Genomic DNA, 22,065 nt, shown 5'->3' with positions numbered 1-22,065 from the left:
CATCTGTTGGAACTTAGCTCGTTTCAATATCAGCAATGAGCAGGGGGGTGCAGATATCTTTTTGAGATACTGATTTCATTTCCTTTGGATATATACCCAGAAGTGGGATTGCTGGAACTTATGGAAGTTCTATTTGTATTTTTTCAAGAAGCAACAATCAACAAAATGAAATGGTAACCTATGGAATGAGAGAAAGTATTTGCAGACCATATGTTTGATAAGGGATTACTATCCAAAATATGAGGGAACTCATACAAGCCAATAGCAAAAACAAAACAAAATAAATAATACCCAATTAAAAATGGGCAGAATATCTGAATAGACATTTCTCTAAGGAAGGCATACAATGGCCAAAGGGGATATGAAAAGGTGCTCAGCATCACTAAGTATCAGCGATGTGCATATCCAAACCACACTGAGATATCACCTACGCTTGGTTAGGGCGGCCCTAATGAAGAAACAGAAGATCTGTGCCAGGTGGTGCAGGATAGAGGGGGCACTTGTACACTGTTGGTGGAATGTAAATTGGTGCAGCCACTCCGGAAAACATTCTGGAGGTTCCTTTGCCTTCTAAGATGGACAGCTCTCTTTCCCCTAGAAAATTCCATGATGCAAATATCTGTTACTTCCAGGACAGACATAGACTCTTCAGAAATTATTTGTCAAAGTGCATAAATACATGTTTAAGAGAAAGTGTCCGTTTAGTGTTATTTAGTATCAGCATTATTTGTATAGCATAATTTATTGTCCTTTAGTAACAGCTAGGAATGCATTTATTGATGGGATTGATTTCCTATTGGGCACAGAGTTAAATGCAGCTTGAGGACACTACATGGGTCAGAGAAGGAAGAGGGTAGAGGTTAGGTCTAAGTCAATGGAACATGACTTTGAATATAAGGTCCTGCTTTCAACCTGAAATGTTTTCTCTAAAAACAACATGACAGTCATTGTACTTTTACTAGAGTGATTAAGAAAATATACAATGTCAAAATACTGAGTTCAGAAGTCGTTTTTATGTGAATATGTTTTTTCTGAATTGCAGTATCATTTGTTTATTATTCAGGAAATTCTTATATAAGCTCACATAAAGATTCTACAACTTCTTGCAGTAACTGTGACCCCACCCCAGTGGTCTGCAGCCAGATTCCTTCTGCCTGGGCACAGATTCTTCGGGCTAAATCTGGAAAGCTCCACACATGCTGTTCCTCCAGCGTGAAACATTCTTCCCTTCTCTTGACTGGGCTAACGGGACCACCTTCAGGTCTCAGCTGAGGTATCAGCTCTTTAGAAGTCTGTCGCTATGCCCTTCTGATGGCACCCCAGCATCCTGAGCTTCTAGGACTACATGCCACACAGCACCATTTGCTCATCTAACAGGAAGAATGTTTATTGATAATCCCCTGCCCCAAGTGGTCCCTGTAAATGGACTTGGTTCCAGTCACCTGAGGGATCTGTAAGCACATAAGCTCAAAGGAGCTGCAGCAGAGCCTGATTTCCCCACGTGAAAGAGGTTTGAGGAGCTGGGGCAGTGTTTTGCATAGGGAATCGTGGAGAGACAAGGAGAAACCCCTGCGGATTGGAATCAGAGGTACTTCATGTTGTACAGGGGTTTATGAACTTGTGCACTCTGGGTTAGACAGCCTACCACTTCTAGGAAATCAGAAAGGCTAATACAAACTTCTGAGTACTTGATGCGCTTAGATTTTTTCTGTAGAAAAAAATAAAGGGCCAAGTTCAGTGTATTGTCTGGTATGGGGCCAAACTAGAATCACCAGGCATGTTCAAGGAAGCAACCATATGACAGAGATTCGTTTGCTCATCTGTCCCCTGCTCTAGACTCAAAACATCTAAGCCCCATGCATTGTTCCTCCTGTGCAAACCACATAGTAGCTTCTCAGTCAAAGTGGCTGAATTAAGAACTTTTGTTCTCAATCAGAGCATGGAGTGGATACCAAATGTTTTAAGTAACGCTTTTGAAATTGGGACCATTTTAACAAGGCCAAATAGGCACTTGAAAAAAATCAAGTGGTGTCTGGGATACACACTCCTTCCTTCTTTCCTTCCTTCCCAGTGACCCCTTCAAAATGTCTTGGTTCTCATGAAGCCCTTGCAGGAAGGGTGGCCCTGCCCCCAGAGTGGAGAGCTCTTAACCACTGAGCACCTTGAATGGGACCAGAAGTCACATTTCAGTACTTGTGATTCACAGTAAAGTAGGAGAAAGAGGCATGAATTCGGGATGAAAAGATCTGACTTCCACTCTTGGCTTGGCAGGTGTAATTCTGTCTCTGGACAAATCTCTGATTTGAACCTCACCACATCTGAAAGTCTCTCAGGATCACTGCAAAGATCAAAGAAGAGAACAAATGGAACTTGGCCAAACATAAATCTCTATAGTTATTAGTGTCAGGCATATTTGCATTCATTACTTTATTTATTTGAACAGAAATTTCCTGGGGCTGACCATGTAAGGCAAAAATGCTGAAGAACTCTGTGTACAGAAGAATAATGTTTTGAAGGGTATTTTTTTTATATTAGTATTTTTCAACTTACTGCAGGTGCCTCAAGGGAGACCTCGGTGACTCTGTCAAAGGAGGGAGGAAAAAGGAGAAGTTGTGTTTTTTACAAAACTTGCCTTCGATTAAGAATAAAGGGCTCCACTGATTTATTTATTTATTTTAAGTGCAGGTTTGTCAGGGGTCCAGTTTTGGTTGGTAGCACATTTGATCGACAGGTGAACTTGAGGTCACTTCCTGGCTTTTATGTTAGATTTGGAGCCTTTCTGTCTGTTTTCATCATCTGTTTCTCCCTGCCCTGATCTGGATTGGCAGGGTAGTTAGGGAGGGTAAATTGGTTTGAGATGGTTGTACTGAGTGGACTAAAGAAATTTTCTTATCCTCTTTCTCCATCTTTCCCCTTTTAGATTTTCTTCTTTCTGTTCTTTTAAAATTCTTATGCCATTCATAAAAATCAAAGTAATTGATCTACTTGGTAAAAACGGAAAAAAAAAAAAAAACAAACTAGTAGAAACATCTTGAAATAACCAAACTATCTTTGTTTAAGGAATCATTTTCTATTTCCTGTTCACTTAATTGGCATAGATCTCCTGCAAAAGACACATTAATCTTTCTTATTCAGTGACTGAGATCCAAAGGATGACTAATTGTGATAAAATACTAATGGTGAAATTTTTCCTAGTTTCTCTTAAGACATTAGCTGCCTTGCTCTTGTATTTACAAAGCTGCTTCAAGTTTTTGTCAAAATGTTAGTTGGGTTGTAGGATGTTAGTGGATATAGTAGTGTCACATTGTAGATAGAGGAACCATTGATGGGTTTTTGTGTGTGTTTTTTAATGTCTCTGACTTTTTATTTGCAGATGGATCCCTTAATCCCCACACTGACTGGACAATCTTTGTGGAATGAGGCAGACACTCCTCGAACCCATGACCTAAAGCACTTACGGGCCAAGCGTGTGGCTTACTACGAAAGCATTGGGATCATCAAGGGTGATGATTCCAGAAATGATGGCCAACCGGTGTTGACAACTTCCCAAGACACCAACATGAATGCCTCAGAAAATCAAACCTTCAGGCTGAGAGGCCCTCAGACGTCACTGCATTATTTAGCAATTGGAAAGAAACCCGCGCTGCAGGAATCGTCCAAAGTGGCTCCCATGGAAGCTGAGCAGTGTCAGGACCACAGGCACCAGGAGGGACCTCGGAGAGAGAGCTTCCCTGCAGAACTGGACCTCCGTCTGTTGGATGATGATTTGGTCCCTGAGACACAGAAGTTGCGACATGTTATAAACTGGGCCCAGAAGTTCTTGACCAAGCCGCTAGAAGAGCATGGGTTGAAGAGTCCCACAGCTTCCCTAGGGCTCCCCCAGGCTAACCTTTGTCAAGGTTCAAAGGCTCTAGGAAGTAAGAGAAATACCCCTCTGAGTTCATCTGATTCTCCACCCCTCCTCAGAGAGGACCAGTCCCGCACACGAACAGACATTCACCGCTACTCTTTAAGCCCCCAGAATAACTGGTCAGAAACGGACTTGTCTTCAGAATTTCTAAGTTCCTTCCAGAAGGAAAGTTTTCAAGGCAGTCAGTCTTGTGGGTGGCAAGGAACTACGGTTAGGGAGGATGGGGAAGGAAGAGCTTCCGGATGCCCTCCTGCTAGGCTTCCACAGGAAGATTATGTGCAACAAATGTATCAGAGAGCAGGAGATAGTGGTATTCAGACCCCCAACAAGGATGAGATGTTTCCTAAGAGGCTGGGGGCTCTGCCACAACTCAGACATACTTCTGAAGAAAGGAATGTTTTAGAGGAAGCCAGTCAGAGCCCCCCCAGAAATAGTTACTTCTGGACTCCCCTGACAGACAGCTCAGAGGAGGAGCGTTCAGATGAACCTGGGGAAAGCAAAGGGACACTTCGAAGAGGTGTTCTAAGCAGGGAGTGTAGAGGGTATTCAGGAATTGCCTTGTCTCCCACAAGTGACAGCAGCATACTGCTGTCGAAAACTACAGTGCGAAGTGGTATTTCCTCCCCTGGGGACACACCCTTGGAGGGTGAAGTCAGGGAGGATTGCACAGGAGCAGTGGATTCCCCGGTGGAGAGCCCCAAGGATGTCACAGGGGAATTCAAGGCTGACAGCTCCAAAGGTGAAGGCCCCATCCAGAGACTGCCTGGGGGTCAACAAACAACCCCCTATGGCAGCTCTAGTCAAAGAAGAAAGGAATCAGAAAATGTGGGGTTTAGTTTGTGGTCCCTTCAAACTGATATTAAACATAAAAATGAGTGGAAACATGCTGTCAAGGAAAGCGTGGGAAAGACTATCATGGGGAGAGTGCCAAGAGGTGGCCCTAAAAGAAGTGTACAGAGTTCTGCTAAAAGCAGCCCTCTTGTGATAACACAGAGGCAATTTGACTTAACACATCCTGAAAGTTCTGTGACCCCTGAAATGACCAGCCTCTCGCTGAATGTGTCAGAGGGCCCCTTGGAGAAGGCTGTGTTTCACTTACATTCGGGCACCAGTGTGTTCTGTGGACCCACTGCAGATGCACACGGTACACGCAGCAGCACTTGGTTTGACCAGTTGCTGCCACCTGAGATGGATGGCAGATCAGCACAGACACCCCGCGTGCTCACCATGCAAACAACTCATAAGCAAAAGGAAAAGACACTTTCTTCCAGTCATCTCATTTCCAGAGATAGTTCCAAAACTGGTTTGACGAGATCTTTCCCCCTCCAGGATGCTGGTGCTAACCTTTCCTGGAGGGATGAGTCACCACATAAACCTGAGCAAGGGGCCAGTGTACTGGAGACATATTTCTATTACTTGCAAATGCTGAACAAGATCGGGGGTCTCTCTTCAGAAGAGAGGAACTCTTCTTTGCCTTTCCAGGGGCCCAGACTGTCTGAATCAGAATCAGCAATCACATCTCCAGAAGGAAAAGGCAGGTCTAAAGGGGCCAGCCTATGGGAGACGAAGGAGCGGGCAAATGGGTGTGAGAGTGTTGTGGCTGTGGAAGCTGGGAGGGGCCCCTGTCCCCGAGGAGAAGGCTGTGTGGAAGAGACAGCTCCAGACGGGGCCAGCGTGTGGAAACCTCAAGGTAACTGTGGGATGAAACCAAAGCTGGGAAAAGAGTCTCAGGAGTAGCAGATTCACTGGCACTGGTACAACATGTCAGATGGCCACTGGGGTGAGACACAGACTCCTACATATCTTGCCTCTTAGCTTCATTTTCCATAAATATAAAATGGGGATGGTCGTCGTTTCTTTGGGCTGCTATAACAAAAATACTATAAACTGGGTGGCTAAACAACAGACGTTTATTTCTCACAGTTCTGAAGGCTGGGAAGTCTAAGATCAAGGGCTGACAGATCTAGTTCCTAGTTCACAGATTGTTTTTTCACGGTGTTCTCACATCACGGAAACAGAGAGGGGAAACAAGCTCTCTCACGACTCTTGTAGGGGCACTGAATCCCATCATGTGGGCTGCACCCTCATGACCTTATGTAATTCTAATCATCTTCCAAAGGCCCCACCTCCTAATACCATCACATCGGGAAGTAGGGTTTCAACATAGGAATTTTGGAGGGGACCCAAACATTCAGGCCATGACAGGAAAAATTTTCAGAGTAAAGTATAAACCATAAGATGCTATGCAAATATTACTTTAATTTTGGCAGATCAAAAGCCATTAGCTAATTAACAGTAATCTTAGAAAGTAATTATTCTGAAAGATACATGCTATAGCATTCTTCTGGTTGAATATATATTTCTCTCAGGAGGTTGCATTTTCCATGAGCATGATGATTCTATTCATTTTGCTGTCTTGTAGCTTGTGTGGAAATAAGCATTTTATGCCTTTCGTCTAAAATACATTTTAATAACCAAGCATTAGAAAATACAATCTTCTTCTCCAAGTGGAGTACTGTGTAGGTAGAAAATGATTAATGCATTTTCATTTCGTAGAATAAGCTCAGATTAGGAATTTAAAACTTCTTGATAGATCTTTGTGCAAAAATTTTTTCTTATTTGAATTCATTCTCTCTCTCTCTTTTTTTGGAACTAGGTTATATGATTTGTTATAAACAATAGGAAAATATAACATTCTCAAGCTATTTTGAGTTACAGTACAAATGGTAAAAGACAATACTCATGCAAGTATGCTTATAATATACGATTTGGGAAGCTCTGACATGCCTCAATCAGTGCAGATATCAGAGTATATCTGCAAAATAAAATCTATCTACACAGTAAAATCCATGTGCAAAATGAAATCTATCTGAAACATGAAGGATTTGCAACTTTTTATTTTCTACTTTTAGGGAAGTTATGTTCTGCTACCCCCGAAATGACATCCAAAACGACCGGCTGTGGGGGATACCAGGAAATGTCTAGTACTGCATGTACATCTCATAAACATGGAGACGTGAAGCTAAGGTTTGACTACCCTTTTGTTTTGTCACATACTGTTAATATTTTAAATAGCTAAGTATCAACATTGGCAATCTTCTGAGAAATTAGGTAATCTAGTTTATGCAATGTGGCAAAATCAATTATGCACTGAAGGTCTACCATGGGGTTCTATGATGTGGTGTATTTCACTCTTTCCACCTCTTTCCTGAACTGGCTTATCGATGCTTGAAATAGTCACAGGTCTGATAATCAGAGGAGAGAGATATTGCTGTATAATATTCATGCATTTAAGAGTGAGAGCATTTAAAATAGAATGCAAACCATTTGATAAATAGAACGGAAGAGAACACAAACCAAGCATGAAATTGCACCAAGTAATTTTCTCTATTTACATACTAAGTAGAGCTAGATCTTCAGGAGGAAACTAATTTGTTGTTAGGAATGGAGAAGTAGAAAAAAAATCCCATTAATATTTACAGCTAGCCCAACTTCAGCTACCATATTGGTTCACATGAAAATAAATGTTATATTCTGAATACATTTCTCACAATTCTGCTTTTTAAAAATTGTAAAATTGCACCAGATTCCTTAAGGAGTTGCCCCCAGAATCCAATTAGTATTTAGGGTATCCCCATTAGCAAGACCTCTGCAAAGAGAATATACAAGCTCAGACATTCTCTAGTTCTGAGGCCCAATTCAAAATTATGTCAGCAAAATACAGTAATAGGAGGACACTGTCCTCCCTGTTAAGAATCCTAGCTGGGCTGTTACTTGGCATTTTGCTGTGTCTTTTTGGTGCACAGCCTGTGGCTGAATGAAGTGGGTTATATGTAGAGCTTCATTCTACACACAAGACGGGGACATGAGGGCAGTTGCCCTCCCACGAACAGCCAAATGGATAAGGCAGGTGTCCTTCCCCAGCTTCTCCCAAACCTGTGCCATTGGCTGGAGTGAATGGCCTTTTAGGAAGAGGATGGTTATTTTTCCATCAAAAGTCTATGAGTAGCTGTATTTACCCTGTTAGTACTTTGCATCCAACTCATTCCAGATTGTGAAAACTTTTAAGTGGAAAGTCTCCGAGTGTAAGGCCCAACAGAAAGAGGATGCCCTTGATTGCTTGGACCCACTTCTGGAGCAAAGTCAACTGGAGGTCATGACCAGAGTGTCTCCTTCACCCCCGTCTCATTGCTTTAGTAACCATGAGGAACTTCTAGCTTTTTTCACATTTCAGAGAACAACAACAGAGGGCTTGACTTAACTAATTCTTGTAACAAACTTTTTGAGACCCTATTCTGAGTAGATACTGCCTTAGGCACTAAGGACACAGCAGTAAGCCAAACAGACAAAAATGTTTCTCCTTTCATAAAGTTTAAATTCCAGTGGAGCAAGACAGAAAATAAAACACACAAGCAGATGAGTGAACCATGACATATAGCAGATGGTGATAGGTGTGTTAGAGAAAAATAAAGCAGCAAAGGGGGATAGAGAGTGTTGGGGGGGCTGTGATTTTAAATATGGTGGCTAAGAGTGTCTGACTGGATGAAAATTGAATAAAGAACTGAGGGGAGGCTCTGGGGAAGGAGCTGAATGGGGTCAACTAGCAAGTGCACAGGCCCTAACTGGGAGCCTTCTTATTTATTTGTGTGTGTGTGTGTGTGTGTGTGTGTGTGTGTGTGTGTGTGTGTATCTCTTTTGAAGAGATATGTGTGTAGGTATGTCTCTGTGCACATTTTACATGTGTGTGTGGATATGTGTCTGTGCACATCTGTAACAAATGAACACAAACGCGATCATTAATAAGCATCCTGTCTACTATTTTCTTTCCTTAAATTTATGTGTAGTTGATATACAATCTTACATTGGTTATGTTAGTTTTAAGTGTATAATACAGTGATGCAATATTCCTATACCTTACAATATGATCACCCCACTAATTCTATGATAGTAATCATCTTTTACCGTGTAAACTACTTTGTTACGTAAGCAGGTCTTAGAGTTCTTTCCACACCAGTGGACAGGTCAGTGTCATCGTTGGTGGCCGCATTCTGTGCCACGTGGTGCATGTGCTGTGTGTAGTTAACCAGTTCCCCACGAACATACGAGGCTGCAGCCAGTTCTCTGTCGGCTCTGTCTGAGAACTTGAGAGGCATTTTCTCTACCTGTTGCCCATATTGGCCGTGCGGTTGACTCTCAGCCTTTCTCCATGCTCTTTTCTTTCCTTTTCTCCTTCAGTTCAGGAAAGACCCATCCACTTTCGCTCCAGGCTCTGAGTCCTCAATAGTGACAGCTCTTGCTGACAGATGTCCTGTCAGTGCCTTGTTTGCTCACTGATTTAGCTGTGGAAAGGAACTCTGTGTAAGAGGATTCCGAAATGTATTGTGTTGGCATGTCACAGACAGTTGTGGTGTCACTGACATTCTTGTGCTTCATTTCTCCCAAAGTCTCTACAGTCTACCTTCTATATCCAGGGGTTTACCATCTGTGGATGCAACCAACCGTGGATGGAAAATATTTGAAAAAAAATGTTACGTTGTTGCTGATGTGTATTAACTATGTAGTTAGGCCTATAATGGTTGTGTCCCTACAAGTACAAACTTTTTTTCCTTGTCATTATTCCCTAAACAATACAGCATAACAACTATTTACATAGCATTTATATTAGGTGGTATAAGTAATCTAGAGATGATTTAAAGCATACAGGAGGATGTGTGTGCATTATTTGCTAATACTGTGCCATTTCATAGGAGGGACTTGAGTATCTGAGGATTTTGGTATCCACGAGGGTTCTGGAACCAGTCCTCTGCTGATACCCCCTGGAACTGAATGGCCTCAGCCGTGCTGAACATGACAGTCTCATTCTGGCCTCTAGTGGATGATGCTGTTTCCACATGCAGGCTAGTTATGCTGGTTTAGCAATCTCTGCTACAAACAAACTGTGAAAAACATCTTTTCAAAGGTCAAATGCTTTTCCTCTACCTTCCAAATATGTAACTTGTTTGTTTCCTGACCTAAAATCCTGCATTGTATCTTTTTTCTCTTGTAGAAGATCTTGGAAATATTTAGGAAATTAATAACCAAAGTGATTTGAGATGAATGCATTCCTTTTGACATTTATAACATTTTGTGTAGTTCTTTGTATGCAGGGGTGGCTTTTATGGCAGTCGTCTTATCTTTGCTTCTTTCATTGTCTAAATACTTAAGGTTTTAATTTATTTCTCTAGTTAAATATTTTCTCGATGTTTATCCCTTTCCCCATTTATTTACAACTTTTTAAATTGTATGGTAGCAGAAAGGTACTCTTTCTGCCTTTTCTCATCCTTTTTGGCTTTGTTTTTCTTTTAAACAAAGTATGACACGACTTACATAGAATTTACATTGTATTAGGTAGCATAAGTAACCATTTCTGCTTGCTCAGGAGGATGCAGTGCCCTGAGCATGTATAACTGAAGTGTCCTCTGTGAGTGGCTTGCTGAGCGGGAACCTCGCTTTATTTTCCAGACCCATTAAGTGAACTCATTCTGCCTGAAATGTTGGGCTGAGGTGAATGGTGGGTGGTAAATGCTGAAAGGAACCTGAGGTCCAGTAATTGGCATCCTTATTTCCATGTGGCACTGCTTTAGTCCAATGGGTTAATGAAACGGGGCTGCTCTCTGGGGTCTGCCATCACGGCAGCTGGCATGGGGGTTCATCCACACGTAAGAATATGCAGAGAGTGGAAATGAAAGGCAATGAATTATGCATAAGGAAAGAGCTTTCCTTATCCACTAAAATGGGCAGGACATTTGATATTCATATTTTTAGACAGTAAAGAGAAAGGGGTGAAGTCTGTTGAGTTGTTTTTACCTGAGTTGTATGTTAGGTTGTCTGTTTCCTTTGAACATAAGTGTTATGTAGTCATAGATTTCAGGTGGCTCCATATTTCCAAATTATATGTGTTTGGGTAATTTAGCACGGGTCACATTATTTGGGCAATCCTGATGTTACATATTAAAGGGATGGTGAACTGTGGTCACCTAACTAGTAAACAAAATGGTCCAACAGGTCGTTTTGTTCTGGGGGCATCTCTTAGACCAAAGAGATTTTGTGAGCTGTATGTGACTGCGATGACATTGAGGAGATGTACACATATGAACTTCCAAACGACGATTTTCTCTGATATGCAAATGCAAGGTAGTGCAGTCATCAAGCAATTAAATTGTTCCCCTGTGCTTTTATTGCCATAGATCTCAAAGCATTTCAAGACCAAACTCGGCTGAAGCAGAGGGAACCTCTACTGGGACTTACCCCTGTGCTTGTGCGGTTGGTAGGTAGCCAAGTCATTAATATGCCAAGTGGTCAAATCTGTCAGATGGAAATGAAGAGAGAACAGTTGCATGTGCCAGACATAATTAAGATCGAAAAACCAAGAGGAGCTGATAAGCAGGGGTGAAGAAAGGGAACCTAGGTCCATGACTGTCCAAGTGCTAGCCTGGTAACATCAATTTTTAGAGAATCACTCATAAAAATCTATGGTTTCAAGAATAATTTTAAAAACTTTCCTCCAAAACTTCCTTATTAGAGACTTATCATTGAATGCCACTAGCATCATTTTTTATACTATAAATATAGGCTCAATCCCAGCAGCTGTTCGTGCTGATGGACCAACATGCTCATCAGAACCTCAGCAAAGACCTCTCTCCAGGTTGGTCTTTCTGTGTGTCTCGTGGGCTGCGTTTACATGGTAAGGAGGACAGGCTTCATGAAGAGGTAAAGCGACTGTTATGACCAGGGGCTACGCTGCCCCTCGGGAGAGTGCAGCCTTCCACAGCCTTCCATTGTGTTCAGAGTTGTCAGCGACAGCCTTCATGGAAGGCCAGCTTGCCCTTCCTGTTTAGAGAACCAATTTGTTCATTAAAGGAGCAGCACTAGAGAATTTTCATCAATCCGAGAGCTGGGTAAAGATTTAATTGACCTGATGAGGGTGGATTTCTATGTCTACAGTTTGCATCTTGCCCTCTGAGTTGCTATAAAGACTGATTTGCACGTATCGCCACCACCTGAAGTGAACTCCCACGGGGGGTGTTGGGGATACAGGGAAGCAATAATTAAAACCTCTTTCTTCCCTTCCCAATTAAGGGATGATAAGAGTCAGAGAGATTACAATGTTGGCTTTATAATGCAGGGCTGAGTTATGAGTTCAAGTTGGCTTTGGACTCACGAGACACAGATAGGTTTTCATCTCGTGTTATGTTTCGGGGGCTTTATAGAAAGATACAACGCGGGAGATACAGCAAGCACAGTGTCTTCATCTTAACAAGTGAAGGACTGGCTCTTGTTACCCTGTTTCCCACATGAGGTCTGTAAGGCTGCCATGGGCTTGAATGAGAGCCAAGGTGTGTGCACTCAGCTGGACACACAGACGTCATCGTTCTTCTTCCCCATCAATGTTTCATATCATTCTGGTCATGCAGGCCCACGCCTACATGCCAATCCAGGTGCAGAGTCACTCAACAGAGGGGGAAAGACAGTCCCCATTTATCTTAACTGCCATTTCTAAGGTAGTTCAGGGGGCGGGCAGGCTGTTTGTTGGCCCGGTGTTAACAGTTGTCTTTCTGTTACTAATTTAACATGTATCCAGTGAAATGCCTGATCCTCTCCCCCCCAACCTGCTCCTCTCACAGCCTCCCATGTCTTGGTCAAGTCCAACTCCATCTGCCAGCGGTGCAGACCAAAAACCTTGGGCTAACCCATGGCTCCTTCTCTCTTCCAAGTGCCACACCTACTGCCACCACCCCTGCCTAGGCCACCATCCCATTGTTGGCTTGCTAGGCAGTCCCAGACCCTTCTGACAGGGTCAGACAGGGGACCTCTGCCCCTGCCCTTGTGTCAGGACTTGGGGAAAAAAGGGCCCTGAAGGGGTTGAGCAGACTTCCTTTTTTGAAAATCACCAAGCAATAATTCCCTCTCCTGGGGTGAGTGATGGGTGGGAGACGGGGGCGGGGGAGATTACTTAAAGTGAAGTCCCACCACATACAAGCATAACGCCCCTGACACGACAACTGTGATTTAGTAAGAAGATGCTGGTGGACCAAGTGCACGCCCCAGAGCAGGCCTCCAGCAGAGGGCGCAGCCTGTCATTCCTAGTTGCAGTGCGATCTCTGAGTGCAAAACACCGATGGTGAAACAACCAGTGCACGGATCTTGCTTTCTGATACCATTCTCTCGTAAGAGGAATCAGTCTCCTCGGAAAAATGACGGATACTAGGACCAGTACAAGGAATATGCAGGGAATATAGTAGGACTATACCACAGGGAATACCCTGGAGTGCCAGAAGTAAGGAATTGCTCAAAAAACAAAAGGATGGGGCATGTCAAAGGAACACAAGAGCCATCCTGGAAGAGCTGACCAAAGCGGGAGTAATTTGAGCAACAAAATAAATAATGTATTATTGGGTTATAACTGAAAGTATAAAATAAACATCTGTGAGTCCATGTTGATATAAATGGATGAAGGAATAATAAATGGAGAAGAAAGAAATTTTCCTTAAAGAATTCCAAATAATTTATGTATTAATTATTAACTTATATAATGAGGATGTGGAACTTGTTAAAGAACAAAATTCATCTGAGTACATTTGAAGATCTAATTGACTTTATTAAGTGATTATTCATGAATCAGGCAGCATCGCATCTAGCAACTAGAAGAGTGCTGAGAGGGGCTGGACAAAATGGAAGGTTTTTGTAAGAAGAAAGGTGGGACAAGGGAGCTATTAGCAAAAGAAAAGAAAGGACTATTTTTAGGCCAGGATAGCATCTTTTTGGGGGGAGGGGCTCAACAAGGATTTTATCATACATATTGCGTCTTCTTCCTATGGGGGATAGAGAGGGCCCATGTGACAGGTGACCTTCCCAGTGCTTGACCAGAAAATTCCAGACTGGTTGATAAGATTATGTTTCTAGTGAAGGTAGAAACTGTAATTAGGTCATGGGCTTTAGTACAAGTGACACCATTTTAGGCCTCTGGTTTTCTGTTTAATAGCCCCATAATTTGCGTATGGGTTATACTTAGTGGCTTATTGGAGTATGGAAAGGAGAAAAAAGAACCTTCGGGGGGAGAAACCTGGCAAGCCCTACCTCAGACCAGTGGTCAAGGCCACATCGACAATGACAAGTCATGCTGACAGCACACAGCCCATGACGTATAAGCAAGGCACTACACCTCTGTAGTCGTCTTCTCCCAAATCCATAAACCCTGTCTAACCACAAGAAAAACATCAGACAAATGCAAATCAAAGAACACCATACAAAATACCTGACCAGTACTCAGAATTGTCAAGGTCCTGAAAAACAAGGAAAGTCTGAGAAACTACCTCAGGTAAGAGGCTCCTAAGGGAACACAATGACTGAATATAACGTGGTACCCGGGATGGGACACTGGAACAGAAAAAGGAGGTTAGCGGAAAAACTACAAAAACGTGAATAAAGTGTGGAGTTTTTAAATAGTAATTTTTCAGAGTTGGTTTCTTGGGTAGTGACAAAAATACCATGGTGATGTAAGGCGTTGATAGGCGAAACAGAGTGAGGGGTATTCAGGAACTCTCTGTACTACCTTTGAAGTTTTTCTGTATGTGTAAAACTATTCTAAAATGGCAGTTTATTTAAAAAATGTTATGCAGAATTAGTAAGCATTTCCACTTGGAGCCTAAGTCCACACAGCCTAGAACTTCAGTGGCTGATCCGACATTAATTCTTGGAAGAGCTCCATTGGATGTGATTGAACAGCCTGCTGAAAAATGCCTTTTATGCCATTAGGGTTTAGTATAATTGTTTCACCTGTTTATGCAAATGCTCTATCCTTAGACCCTGCTGGTTGATCTTCAGCCATTTATTACCTAATTTACATTCTCTATCTTTTTTTTTTTTTTGATATATATGATTCTTGTCTCAGTTGTCACATTCACTACCATAAAGAAACATCTATTTAGATTTTAATATCCAACTCCATATGTATGAGGCCATTTAGAGGGAGGAAATTATTGTTTACTGGCTGCTTCCTGTGTACCAAGCACTGCTGTTAGGTGCTGTTTCATTCAATCCAAATTATGCAGAGGGTTTGCATTCTGCCTACCCCAGGAATGGAGTTTTCTCTCTAAGACTCATTGAAATGATTAACATTACTGTTATCCTGATTTTTTTGTATAAAATTCCATTCATCATAGTGAGGCTGGAGAAGAGATATTCTATGGGGTGAGTGTCCACAGTACTTTACTTTTCTCTGATCTTACATAACTGTAGCTAGTTACACTTTACTCTTCGTTCTCTCTCATCTTTCATCACGTGGCTGTGTGTCTGTTTTTTCCTCCTGCGGGTCTGGCTGCAGAGTGTGATTCTAGTTCAACCATGTGAGCAGGCAGGGCAGGGACCTGGCCCTAGGGCTGCTCCCCGCCAGCATGGGAGTGCAGTCTGATGGGCAAGCACAGGGTTTTGGGCAGTTCTTCTCTATGCGTTTTCTGGTGTTGCCCACTACTCCTGTTGTACTTGTATTGAAACCAAGGCTCCCTATGACTTTGATTAAATTTAGTTTTAAATCCTAACTCTAGAAGCCATATCCCTCTCTCTATATACCTCTATACCTCTGGACCGCTGGCAGGTGCAAGATAACATCTTGACCTAAGTTATGTTTCAGCTCCTGAGCCCTAAGGTGGAATGAACCCCTGGTTACTTTCCATGAGACCAGACATAGGGACGCTGGAAAAGACCTCAGAACTGTCCTCAAGACCTAAAGAAATGATTTATTACCCTTACTTCACCTCCAGCCAATCAGCTCCCAGCACAGCCCTATTCCCCCTCAACCCATGGTGTTGGTGTCTTGATTTTGCCCAATATAAACTATAACCTACACACCATTGGGGAGTCAGTTTTTTAGAGCATAATCTTCCCATCTCCATATAGGACATTTCAATATTAAACTATGTTTTCTTTCTATACTGCAAACTCCTGTTCATGCATGTCTTTGGGCCAGTGTGTGCAGGCAGGCCGACTCAAGGAAAAACATTGGGGTTCCAGTAACAGTATCACAGAAGCAAGGAATACCAGCAGTTCTGCACAGCAAGCACATTCCTTATTCTGTACTTAAAACCTGGAGGAGGCCTAGCATAGGGGTGGATGGGTTCATTTAACTTTTGGAGCTTGTAACTGGTTTCTCACTAGAATCCTGGCCACACTGTTCAATGCACATTCTTAAGGTTTTTCAACAGTAAAGCCATCTGTATAAGAAATAATCATAAAACAGCTTGAATTTCAACATGATGTTACTATTTTCTTTTTCTCTATGATAAAATTGTACTCGCCATTGCTTCAGTTACCCTGGAGCCATGAGCTATACTTGCTCCTGAGGTGGTCAGCAGTCTTTATCACTGTTGTCATTATATACCGAGATTTTTTTTCTTAATTTTTAAATTTTGGAATAATTTTATATTTACAGAAAAGTTGCAAAGATAGTATAGAGTTCCCATATGCCACCATTCATCCAATTTTCCCTAGTGTTAATATCTCCAAATAATGTTTTAATCCAAGCCATTGCAAAACAAAACTTTTTTTTGTCACGGGGGACGGTGAGGCAGGTGGGAGGAAGGGGACGAGTTTGCTACTTGAAGTCAGCAATTCTTCAAAGGAAAATAATGGTCAAGCTTAAGTGTTTTAAACATTGTAAGCTTCTGTTTACTCCAAGGGACAGTGTGTAAGGGCCTGATATAATCCCAGACCACATGGTTCTTTTCCACAGATTCCAAGTGTTTAAAAAGTAATGGCTGAAAATTGTGACCAAGCTGTGCTATACAATTGTTCAGATGAAATGAGGGAATTCACCTGGTGGCTTTCCTGTTGTCATTACCTGTATTCTTTTAGTCTTAGTATGTCAAGAAGTAATAAAGGGGTAGCTGTGAAGTGGAAGGGACTATTTCTGCAGGGGATTATGATTCGTGCCTGCCAGTTAACCAGCCTGTAGTAGGAAAATATAACAAAGTAAGATGTCCTCTGTCTGAAGAAAGGCCACCATCTTTTCTGGAATGTTTGTTAACAAATTGGTTTTCCTGGTGAATGAAAGTTCAAAACCCACGGACTTGTCACAACTTCCAGGCCAGGCTTTCCTGTCTCTGAATTGAGTGTGGTTACTTACAGCCTTCTTGAGATTGTGGGGGCATTTGCTCATTAGACTAGAGGGATATGTCACTGTTTAGTTTCCTCTGATGGGTCTCATGTGCTAAATTTCTTTTCTTCATCTAGGATCTGTTGAAAAATTCTTTTGCAAGAATATGCCTCAAGATGTGGAGAGAGAAAATGAGGTACATGGGCCACGCACTGTGTGAATAATCTACATGTTAGCCTCATTGTTACTTAATTTTGAATAATCCCAGTGTTTCCAAATGGGAAAAACCTTGCTCGAGTAGGAAGGTCCCTAAGTGATTGAGGAGCATGGATCTTGGTGGATGGGAGAAGCTGATGAGTTCCTGCAATATGACTTTTCCTAAAGCCAGGTGAGGATTTGAGAGTTTTTCCCCCCAGTACTCATTGTGTTAGCAGAATTATGGCAACTGGAGTGAAAACGTCTTTAAAGGGGATTATTGGTGATTACGTACATTAATAAGTGATTTAATGCAGGTGGGAACCTTGGCAAACAGCCAGGCCTCTTCCAGGTGTTCCTCTTTTCTTTTTTAGGCATCTTTAAAAAAAGAAACAAACATGCAATGTTGTCCTTAAGCAGCAAGATACAAAGTGCAGCATTCACAGAGTAAAAATATTGAGTGCTGTGAAATCCATAATCCTAAGTAAAATGAAAGGCTGAGAATGTGAAACTGATCACATAAATGAGGGGCAAGCTCATCTAAGAACCAGTGTTTTTCCTTTGTGTGTAGGTGGATGCCCCCTGATCCCTTAGAATTAAACAGATAATTTATAGTCCATTTTTGTGATTTAAAAATATATTTTAGCATAATTTAGTCACTTAATAATACAGTGTACTTGTCACATCGTTTTAAAGAGCATGTTTTCCCTGGGGCTTATATCGTGCATGTAGTTCAGATGCAAATATTTCAGTAACAGGGACAACAAATTATCAGTGTAGAACTATTTACAGCCTTTCTGGCTTCTTGAATCCAAGAAATTTGTGTTGATCATTGGAATATTGTCGGAAAAGTGCTGCAGAATTGGAGGAAGCCAAATAAGCCACTCAGGTTTTATACTGGAAAGGAATAAAATGAATAAAAAGAGGAGATAATCTAGAAACACGGCGGGGTGGGATTAGACTGGGTGGGGAGGACATTTTGGGGGAGCTTAGAGAGAGCCAGTACAGTCTACAGGGCCACGCCACAGTGTAAGGAAGTTTCAAAGAGAAATAGGGAAGGAGGCGTTTAAGACATTTTATCAGAATTGGGTCTTTGATAATTTTAGAAAGACTCCAGTCAATATTTGAGTTGCTGCTTAAATTACTTTTGATGGTTAATTTGATGTTTATTTGAATGAGAAACACGGGGGCGGGCTCTAGAAGAGACATAATTACATTTTTGCTACATTAGCTTATAGTCTTCTAGGTTTGAGGTGAGATGCTCAAGATTGAATAAAGAGATTTATTCAAGAATTAAGACAAAAGTACCAGTTTATTACATCTGCCTTTTCTATGGAATGTGTAAGATTGTAAAGTAAGCAACAATAAGACATGAAATATGGTCATTCTCTGAGTTATTCTGAAAGCCAGAAGAGCATCATGCTGAAATTGGAATTACAGCTTTTCAGAGATAATGTGGTTTAGGACTAGATGTTGCAGGTGGAGATCCAGTCCTATGGGATATCATGAGGGATCTACAAAATGCAAAAATCTGAAAAACATCCTAATAGAAGTTTCATCAGGGAAGTAGATTTTCATCCAACCTCAATAGTAACCAAATTTCTCAAGAAACTGGAGTCATCCATGGAAGGGGCAAGAAGGCTGGTGACAAAGATGCTTTGTCCAGTCTCCTTTCTAGCACCAGCAGCTGAGGCCACACCATGTAATGTGGACTGGGCTGTGGCTGTGGGATTGTGGTCAAACAGGGAACCACAGAACCATGGTTGGGCGGCTCTGCCAGCCACCATTGCTATTTCTGGATAGAAGCTCCTGAGCAGTGGTTAGCCAATGTCAGTGAGACATTGACATTTGTAGTGAACTTAGAGGGGTTTGAAAATCTTCTGTTAGGTTTCTCTGTTGATGTTTTTCATTTTGGTTTCCCAACTTTGGGATGTAGCTTCTGTTGTGGACAAGCTGGGTTGAGGTTGGTAGAAGGAAAGAAAAGAGATACCTGGTCTCTGTGTAGTATATGCATTTTCTGCAAATGCAGTGTGTTTTTCTTTTTTTTTTTTTCAATATGTGTGACCTTTCCTCTTTGCACTAGCTTTTTAGTTACCCATTGTCTCCTGTTCCATTCCAGGAGCACAAAAGAGATGCTGATATCTCACAGTGGCTACTCCTGCCTGATGAAATATGGATTTGTGTATTTTCCCTTCTGTCGCACAAGGAGCTTGCTCGAGTTGCACAAGTGTGTTGCCACTTCTATCGGCTAGCAAGTGATGAAAGCCTCTGTAAGCAGGCAAATCAATATTTGAAATGAACGGGCTATAATTAGGAAAAAAATGTCCATATGACTTCATCAAGTTTGCTTTGCAATTTTTCCATTGTCTGAGGGAAGTCCTTCAGAAACTACATTACACTTTCCTGGCCATTATGTTGGTTATGCATTTGGTCATCCATCCATCCAAACTATAAACCAGGTGGTGTGGGGATAATGAGGAGAATGAGACATTGGCCCTACCCTCAAAGTACTTTTGTTAGATCAGGGAGACAGATCTATAGCCAACTAAGTCGTCGTCATCATCATCATCATCGTCATCATTTATTGAGTACTTTCTATGTGCCAGACATTATACTGTTTCATGTTACTTTATCTCATTTATTTCTCCCAACAATAATATCAATCAGAACGTTTTCATCCCCATCTTGGTGATGAAGGAAGTCAGTCTTGGAGGACTTAAATAATGTGCATACAATCTCATGGCTGCTAGATGCTGGAGTCTATTGTTGAACTCCAGTGCTGCTATTATGCAGGTGAAAAGCAAAGTATTGGGTAGTCGTGGGAGGAGGGAGTAATCCAGGAGGAGGGAGCTTTTATGACAAATTTTGAAGAATGAGTAGTATTTTCAAAGGTGGAGAAATGGAAGTTAGAGGGAAGAAAAGCATTCTGAAGAGGCTAAATAGCAAGAAGATAGCAAAAATGGCATTGCATCAGTTAGCGATTATGTTTGGCTACTGGTTATAGAAACTGGAAACACCAGTGGCTTAAACTAGCAAGGGTTTATTCTTATTTTTATATGGCATGAAATCCAGGTAAGTTGCACAGGACTGATTTAATTGTTCAATGATATCATTCAAGGAGCCAGGTTCCTTCTCTATTTTTGTTCTATCATTCTTAAGTTATGGCTTCTGATTTGAAGATCACTTTATGGCTGCAAGATGGCTGATGGAGCTCTAACCATCGTATCATAGTTCCAGAAAGAAGAAAAAAAAAAAAAATATATATATATATATATATATATACATATATATGGAAGAGCAAAAGGGTAAGTGAGTAAGCCCCACTTAAAGATTTTTTTTTTCTTAAAACCCATCCAATGACATTTTATATCTTATTGACCACCTCTTTATAAGCTAGAGTAGGAAAGGCAGGGATTTGATGTGGGTATATTGTCTTCCCCAATATTATGGGGATTCTGTTAGGAAGAAGAGCATGGATATTGGAGAGGTAATTTGCAGAACTTGCTATAGGCAAGAAGTGAGAGCACATGGCATGCAAAAGGTGGAATTGAGAATATGTATGGAGGAGGCTGGGGTCAAGCCATGGAGTGAGTCCCCAACATGCGATACTGAGCTTAGATTTTATCCTCTAGGCAATAGGGAACATGCTGCTCAAAAGCCTTTGAGCAGGGTGTGACAGTTTCAGAAAGATCAATCTGGAACCAATGTGAAACAAGCATTACACAGAAAGCTCTGTAAGTAGGAAGAAACTCCCTCAAAATTGGAGTCTGGAGTGTACCTCAGGCAGGAGAAGAGGATGGCAGAGTGCTAATCTAATATTGGGTGTGGAGACGAGGGGATGCATCCCTGAGACCTTCTGCAAGTAGAGTCAACAGGGTAGCTGTTTGGAAGTAGGGGATTGGGTGTTCACCTGTGATTGACATTTCTGGCCGAGGGACAGGGAGACGGCAGAGGCTTCCCTGTCTTCATTCCATCGTTAGACAAACAGTGCTCAGTAATACATTGAGAATGAATCCCAGCAGCCTAGCTCTTTTTGATTTCACAGTCAGGCATACGTTTTTAACAAGGGCCAGGGCATTAGTGCGGACGGGGTTCCCTAACTTGGCTCACTTGGCTTTGTTGGTAAGTTTTTTTCCCTAGGCAGCAGGAAAATCATAGAATTCCCAAAACCAAGAGTCTGTAATCTTTGGCCCACGGGCAAAATTTAGAAGCCACCTGCTTTTGTAAAGAATTTTTTTTTTTCCCCTGAACCAGTCAATCCCATTTGTTCACATGTTGCCTATGGCTGCTAACTAGCTACAGTGACAGAGTTGAGTAGTTGCCACAAAGACCTGTGCCCCACAAAGCCTAACATATTTGCTATTTAAAGTTTCTTTAAAACTTTTAAAGAAAAAGTTTTCTGGCTCCTGACGAAAACATTAGACTCTACCTGATTTCTCTTCTTCCAGGTAATTTCTATGGAGGGAGAATACTGTGGACCCTTTTGCTCCTGGCCTGAGATTTAGGGGCTTAATGAATACTTTTTATAATGTTTACATTTCTTGAAAACCAATTAAAAAAATAAACATCAAATTAAACAAAAATAAAACAAAAAATATTCTATTTGCCTACTCATCAAGGTGATTATGTAAATTTTGTGGCTAGAGAAACATATTAGAAATTAATTACAAGCCCTGACAGGCTTTTGTTTTACATTTAATATATATTTGTTATTGCAATCTCACGTGTAAATAGAGAGTCCTCCAATTTAAAATTTTTTCCAGTGGAGCAATTAAAGCAAACCCTTTACTTATTTGTGGCTAACTTTAATTAAAGGTCATTTTAAGGTTAT

At 41.5% G+C, this 22,065-nt stretch overlaps 1 protein-coding gene across 6 annotated transcripts in view; it reads left to right on the top strand.

Annotated features, from left to right (window-relative positions):
* LOC109457324 (uncharacterized) overlaps nucleotides 1-22,065 on the top strand; it is a 92,607-nt gene that overhangs the window by 5,308 nt on the left and 65,234 nt on the right. For all 6 annotated transcript variants that reach the window (XM_074330590.1, XM_074330589.1, XM_074330592.1 and 3 more), the window contains exons 2-6: nucleotides 3,374-5,600; nucleotides 6,823-6,937; nucleotides 11,137-11,216; nucleotides 17,177-17,235; nucleotides 19,354-19,504. In XM_074330590.1, coding sequence (XP_074186691.1) covers nucleotides 3,374-5,600; nucleotides 6,823-6,937; nucleotides 11,137-11,216; nucleotides 17,177-17,235; nucleotides 19,354-19,504 — 2,632 coding nt within the window. The remainder of the gene's footprint in view (nucleotides 1-3,373; nucleotides 5,601-6,822; nucleotides 6,938-11,136; nucleotides 11,217-17,176; nucleotides 17,236-19,353; nucleotides 19,505-22,065) is intronic.

This window comes from Rhinolophus sinicus, linkage group LG04, assembly GCF_036562045.2.
Source record: "Rhinolophus sinicus isolate RSC01 linkage group LG04, ASM3656204v1, whole genome shotgun sequence".
NCBI classification, from domain to species: domain Eukaryota; kingdom Metazoa; phylum Chordata; class Mammalia; order Chiroptera; family Rhinolophidae; genus Rhinolophus; species Rhinolophus sinicus.
Note: the sequence above shows the minus strand (reverse complement) of the source record. Positions and strands in the feature narration are given on the sequence as shown.